The sequence below is a fragment of the Carassius carassius genome, chromosome 36 (genome assembly GCF_963082965.1).
Source record: "Carassius carassius chromosome 36, fCarCar2.1, whole genome shotgun sequence".
In the NCBI taxonomy this organism is placed as follows: domain Eukaryota; kingdom Metazoa; phylum Chordata; class Actinopteri; order Cypriniformes; family Cyprinidae; genus Carassius; species Carassius carassius.
Window position 1 is genome coordinate 3,618,391 of NC_081790.1, and position 7,211 is coordinate 3,625,601.

Here is a 7,211-nt window from a genome sequence, read left to right on the forward strand (position 1 = left end):
GTTATGCCTCAATCCTGCATCTCTACATGACAATGTTAATCTTGAGAGTTTCCAGATGCACATCGACATTGACTGCAAATTATTATTTGACATTATTAATATTAGTACTGTATTTTCTAGTGCTGTCAAACAATTAATCGCATTCAAAATAAAAGTTTTTGTTTACATAATATATGAGTGTGTACTGTGTGTGTGTGTGTGTGTGTGTAAATATATACATATATTATGTATATATAACTAAATACACACACACATATATAAGAGAAATGTTATGTTTATATATTAAATATATTTATATATAATATAAATTATATGAATATAAATATATACATGTAAATATTTCAAAATATATACTGTATGTATATGTATTTGTATATGCATAATAAATGTATACAGTACACACATACTTTAAACTTTTATTTTGAATGCGATTAACTGTTTGACAGTACTAGTATTTTCATTATTTATAATTGCAGCTTAATAAAGTTGGTTTAATGCATATCAAGATATGTTTACTAACTACTTCAAATTGTTTTTTGTAGGATACACGATATTGGATTTTTGCTGATATCCGATATGCCGATTTTGGCCAATAGCTTATGCAGATACCGATATATTTCCTTTTGTTTGGAAACATTACCAAGTCTTTTCTGTGTTTTAATTTTGGTTAGTTTTTAACAAGAACTTATTTGTTAGAATTAAATAAACAACAATGAAGTTATTTTATAATGACAGTACATTGAAGCTTTGAAAATAACTATAAATAAACTATATATCAATCACTGCATTTATTTCCCCAGAAAGATGCAGTAGTAACCTTAACGTTTTATTTTAAGATTTAAGATTTGTAGATTGTCTGAAGCGAGAAAATCTTTAGAGCTCATAATTTGTTTAAAAAATATGATACATTACACATTAATTAATAAATCAGTATATATAAAATTATTTAATTTACAAGTGTCATGTTTGTGATTTTTGTAAGCTGTAATGTAAGATGTAAGCTATAGCTTCTGACCTTTAAATGAAAACACACTCATGATTTTATGACAGCACACCCTGAGCACATGTGAGTTAACATATTCATCTAATCAGCAAGACATATCGGCATTTTTCATGTCGGGCTGATGCCGATATTTACATTTCACATCATTATCGGCTGATTCCAACATAGGTCCGATAATATCATGCAAAAATAGTTTTTTTTCTCAACTTTCTCAAGTGATAAAATGTGGTTAAACTTTAAAGAAATAGTTCACTATACAATTAAAAATTTGTTGAACGTTTACACACCCTCAGGCCATCCAAAATATAGAGTTTGATGTTCATCAGAAAAGATTTGGAGAAATTTAGCTTTACTGTACATCGCTTGCTCGCCAGTGAATCCAGGGATTTTTGAAGATTACTATTAGTGTGTTTGACAGGATTATTTCTGCTTCAAAACTTTAATTCAGTGTGTCACTTGCCATTTCTTTGTTAATTTACGAGTGATTTCTGAGTGAAAATAGTTTCAAAGGAAATCCTACACTGATTTCAGTACAGTGCAGAAATTTCTGTGGATTTTGACAGGACAGTGCATATATGTCATGTTAATTCTATAATTCTGTATTCTTCTCTAATTTACAGCACAGAAAAGAGGTATAACTTTAACATGGCCACCTCATCTGCTCGTGTGTGGCCGTGCATTGCTTTTTTTGCGCACAATGCTGCAAGAGAACATCCTGTGTGCTTTGACCATGACATTCACACCATCACATCTTTGGGAAATAGATATTGTTTTCTTAGTAGGGCTATACGATTATTCATGAAATGAATTATTCATGGCATGAATTTTAATCACGCTTGGCTCATCCATTACACACAATGCCATGGTGAAGCAAAGGATATGCTCTCCTCTGTACAGCATCACCACGACATTCATCTGAAGGTTAAGAGATTCATGTGACTTTCTCATTGAACCAATGAGAGGCTACAGTCATGTGACATCACTTCCTTTTGTGGTCTTTAGACAAAAAATGAGAAGTTTACACATATGATGACTGCAAACAGGTAGGCTACTCATAGAAATCTCCAAACATACATAATGTCCCATGTATGCATGTTGATTTTTTATGAGTACAAAGAGAGACCCTCAAAACTCTCCCTACAGTAATCAATCGTCCAATGATTCATATGATTCAGAAATTAATTACTAATGGGAGAGTTTTTACTTGCTCAGATGAATGTCCAAATGGTTAATGTTGCATAATGACTCCTAAAACAAGGTCAGAAATGGAAATCAGATGTAGCTTCAGAAAAGTCTAGAAGAATATTTTTAAGAACAATTCATAAGCAAGACTCCAGTAGACTAACCGTATTCATAAATCATTTTTAAGCTTAGTTTGTACTGTATGTCTCCAAATTAATGATTTTTCAACCTATTTGAGAAATATTGTTTATTTGGGTAGTTGGGTGCATCTCACGAATCTTGTCAAGAACATGTCTAGGTTAAATTACACCTCATTGGACACTTTTTTTTTTTACATTTCCAGGGTTCGCAGAAGTGGAAGATTATTGTGCATTGTGACAATCTTCATGACATGTTTTCATGGGATACATCCAGTCAGAGAAAGAATCATATATTAGGTAGATCTGTTCAGTAACTCAAAAGATTCAGCAGAATAGAACAGAAATGCTTTAATTCTGTCCGACAGTCAGAATGCAACATTTTGGAATCGAGATGATATATAACAGAATCTCTGAATCTGTCTAAATGTCATCATTTCCAAAGTTTGCTGGTGCGGTTTCAGTGTGCTGATCTCAGGTGAGATGTGTGTTGGTTTCTCCGCATCGGTAAGTCTGTGTGTATGTGTGTGAGTAATTTGGCAGTGTGAGTGGGATGTGTAATTCATACTGGGTGATTTTTAATTCATGCATTTTACATTTTGATTAGAGAGATGCTTTTGGTGAAGCCAACGCAGACCCTAGAGCGATATATGGGTCATTGATAATGACAGATGGTTCTTTCTCATAAACACACACTCCTGCATTGTCATTTTTAGATGTCGGTGCATTAGAAAGTTTGAGTGTCACAGTAAATTGTTTAGTTTGAGACTATTCACAGATTGATTTCTATTCATTTCAGGAGCAGAACAGCCTTTGAAAAGAACAAGACTGACGTCTTTCGGATCAAAACACACAATGTTGGGCCAATAAAGAAAATTAGGTACATATATCTCTGTATACATCCTTATACATACCTTAAAGGCAAGTCTTCAATGTTACAAGAATATATATCTTGTGATGTACTTCCTGTAATGCAGAATCGAGCATGATAACACGGGCATGAGTGCCAGTTGGTTCCTGGACCGGGTTATCGTGACTGACATGAACAGGCCACACCTCCGATTCTTTTATGCCTGCAACAATTGGCTGAGCAGAGACGAGGGGGACGGACTTACTGTCCGATATCTGCTGGGCAGCCTGAACCCCATGGACATCCCAAAACGTATGTTGTATGCTTGCAAAATAGAGAGCAAATAAACAAACCACATGACCAGTTTATTTTATTTTATTTTATTTTATTATCACGTGTGACAAAAATCTAGTCAAACTTTTCATCGGCTAGAACAAGTTTTGAAATTTTTTGTTGTTGTTATAAATGATAAATGTCTTGCAAGTGTAAAACATTTTAATTAGGCACATTTTTTATAATTATTAAACATTATGCATTTAGTCATACACACATTAACACTACATAAATAACACGTGCATTTAATGACACTGTAATTTTACATCCCATAAAGATCTGTAGCATTAGTAAAGAACCTCGAACAAGATACTACAACTCTTAAATAAATAAAAAACTACATTTAACCTACAGATATACTTCATGTCTTATACCATATAACCCATAGATAACATCACATAGGTCATGTGATCATGATCATATATGATGCATGCATACAACCATCACCAGACTCAGGTTGCATAGAAAGGATTAGGAGAAATTCAGTAGTAGAGTAGAGTTTCAGATGGGGATCACAATATCACCCATCCAACATTCCCAGAGACCACAGACAATATAACATTACATCCCACAGATAGGAGAAAGACTAGATGCAGAAGCTGTTTCTGAGAAAGAGCTCACTGGTGGTTTTAATGATAGTTAATGGTCAAAAATACACGGTGCACACAAAAAAAAAAAAAAAAAAAAAAAACCATATATTTAAAGTGTTAATGTCTGTCTGTTCATATATTGCAGAAAACAAATACATAGCCAGTGTCTTCACAATGGATGCTAAAGGCAGTGGGACAGACGCTGATGTCTACCTCAATATTTTTGGAGAATTTGGGGATACAGGTCAGTAAAACCACTCAATGATTCTGTGCGTGTTATTTTATGTCATACAAAATCACACAAAGGTCAAGCTTTAATTGCCTAGAACATTTTAAATTATTATTTGGAATATTTGTACAATTATAAAACATGCCTTTATGTTAAATCATATTTAATTTAATTTAATTTAATTTAATTTAATTTAATTTAATTTAATTTAATTTAATTTAATTTAATTTAATTTAATTTAATTTAATGTGCCATGAAGTTATACTTTTGATTGCCATTTATTTTTTTAATTAGAAATATAGTATTTTATTACAATTATAATATTTAGACAAATTTCTTAAAATTTTCAGTACTAAATACAGTCAGTGTTTCTATGTGTTAGTTTTTTGGTGTGATGTTCGCAGGAGAACGGAAGCTGGCCAGCGATGGAAAGGACAATTTTGAGCGCGGTAATGAAGACAAATTCACCATCGAAGCACCAAATCTGGGCAGACTTCGAAAAATCACCATCGGACATAACAACAAGGGGTCGTCTGCTGGCTGGGCGTGTGATAAAGTACAGAAACGCACTTTTCATCTACAATCTTCATAAAGAATATCTCTGACTCTGTCCTCTGTGATTAATATCATGTCTTTGTGTTATGGTGATGTGTTTTAGGTTGTAGTAGATGACATGGGGAATAAGGAGGTTTATGAGTTTCCGGTCAATGCCTGGTTTGACATCTCAGAAGGAGACGGCAAAATACAAAGAGATGTGCTTGCCGGAGCCACACAGCCAATGGGTAAGAGCAAAGGTGCGTGTTTGTTTATTAGAATAAGTGCACTTGATTAAAACTTACTTGGATTTGTTTGTTTGTGTATGTGCGTGAAGCGATTGTGTATAACGTACAGGTGATGACGGGTGATATTCGTGGAGCCGGAACTAACTCTAAGATCCACTTCGTCATGCACGGTCATAAGGGTATTAAGAACAGTGGTAAGTTGTTCCTGGAGGGAGGCACATTTGAGCGTGCTCAGATCGACATCTTTAACGTGGAGCTGCTGGAGCTGATCAGCCCGCTCAGCAGAGTCACGATCGGACACGACAACGCTGGGATCAGCTGCGGCTGGTATTGCGAAAAGGTGTGTGTCGGGGCTATAAGGTGTTTTGAAGCTTTCATTACTTATTCATACATGCAGCATGTGATCTGTCTCTCTGTTTCTCTCACAGGTGACGGTATACTGCCCCTTCACAGGTTTAGAGCAGGTGTTTCCCTGCGGCAGGTGGTTGGATGAAGATGAGGGTGATGGACTGGTGGAGCGAGAACTGTATGAGATGGTCTCACTCAGACAGAAAAAGCAAAAGAGTGAGCAAGTGATCAAACTAGACCTGCATCTTATTCGCTAATCACCTACAATCCAGTGTAACCTGACACTAAATGTGCAGAAAGAGTGCTGCATTGTATTTAAAGGGATAGTTCACCCAAGAATTTAAATTCTGTCATTAATTACTCACCCTCATGTTGTTCCAAACCAGTAAGACCTTGGTAGCTTCACAAAATGTATCCACTGATGTCACATGGAGCGTTTTACTGATGTGCTTGCTATGTTTCTGGACCTGGGAACATTTCAGTTGCTGTCTATGCTGTCGGTCAGAAAGCTCTCGGATTTGATCAGAAATATCTTAATTTGTATGAATGGAGGTTTTTCGGGTTTGGGTGAACTAAACCTTCAAGCTAAATTTAAAAGTTATTGTTATTCTTTTAGCTGACACAGAAATAGAAAAAAAAAATCAGTGATAAATAATGTTCATAAAAAATAAAATCAATAATAAAAATTTAGAATTTTTTAACTAATTATAAAGGAGGTTAACATCAATATTAAAAACAATTATATTCATAACAGCAATAAAATCAACAATAAAGGTATGTTCATAAAAAGTTATAAAATCAACAATAAAATATATTGAAATGAAAATAATATCAATAATAGAATATGTCTATAATATTAGTCATACAAAATTAAATCAGTTATAAAATAAAATACTATTCATAAAAATAACAATAATAAAATTATAAGAAATAATAAAATCAATGATAAAAAATCAATCATTCAAATACTAAAATCAATTATAAAACACAATTCTATGAATAATTGACGAAATCGGTAATAAAAAACAATTATATTAATAAAAAATAACATAAATTAAACAGTTTATTATAAATAAAAATAATAACATCAATATTCAAATAGTTATATTTATAAAAAATGATAAAATCTGTATTAAAATAAAATTATATTCATAGAAATAATTACATCAATGATACATCTTATAAAAATAATAACATCAATAATCAAATAGTTGTATTAATAAAAAATGATCAATTCTGTATTCAAATTTATTTCATAGAAATAATGACATTGATGATACAATTATCTTAATAAAAATAACATCAACAATAAAATTAAGTTGAATAAATGATAAAAAAAATGATAACATTTCAAAGTACTGTTGAATTACACCATGGAGACATGCGTGTGTGTGTGTGTGTGTTTCTCAGAATTGCCCTGGTCTCTGTGGATCTGGACATCTGAGATTAAAGGTGCTGGCACAGATGCCCAGGTATTCCTGCAGGTGTACGGGGAGACAGGCAAGAGCGACCAGATGAAACTCGAGAGTAAATCGGACAGTTTTGAACAGGGACAGTGCGACAAATTCATTGTATGTCTTTTTATCTTTGTGCCTCATTCTAAAAATATACATATTTATACAAAGTGTCAATTTATCTATGCCATTACAGTAGATAAGAATATGTCAGTATTTCTAACGCAGTGTCCAGAAATTAAAAATGTTGAATCTTATCAAAATATGTTTTTGTATTTTACATTTTCGCTGTCGCTCTAGATT

At 33.0% G+C, this 7,211-nt stretch overlaps 1 protein-coding gene across 1 annotated transcript in view; it reads left to right on the forward strand.

Moving 5' to 3' along the window:
* Positions 1 to 2,938: 2,938 nt before the first annotated feature.
* The window catches only part of LOC132116534 (lipoxygenase homology domain-containing protein 1-like), a 4,502-nt gene continuing 229 nt past the window's right edge, over positions 2,939 to 7,211 (forward strand). Inside the window, exons 1-8 of the mRNA XM_059525416.1 lie at positions 2,939 to 3,202; positions 3,300 to 3,484; positions 4,241 to 4,339; positions 4,729 to 4,880; positions 4,983 to 5,106; positions 5,196 to 5,446; positions 5,535 to 5,670; positions 6,865 to 7,137. Of these exons, the coding sequence (XP_059381399.1) occupies positions 3,322 to 3,484; positions 4,241 to 4,339; positions 4,729 to 4,880; positions 4,983 to 5,106; positions 5,196 to 5,446; positions 5,535 to 5,670; positions 6,865 to 7,137 (1,198 nt within the window). The 5' untranslated portion in view covers positions 2,939 to 3,202; positions 3,300 to 3,321. The remainder of the gene's footprint in view (positions 3,203 to 3,299; positions 3,485 to 4,240; positions 4,340 to 4,728; positions 4,881 to 4,982; positions 5,107 to 5,195; positions 5,447 to 5,534; positions 5,671 to 6,864; positions 7,138 to 7,211) is intronic.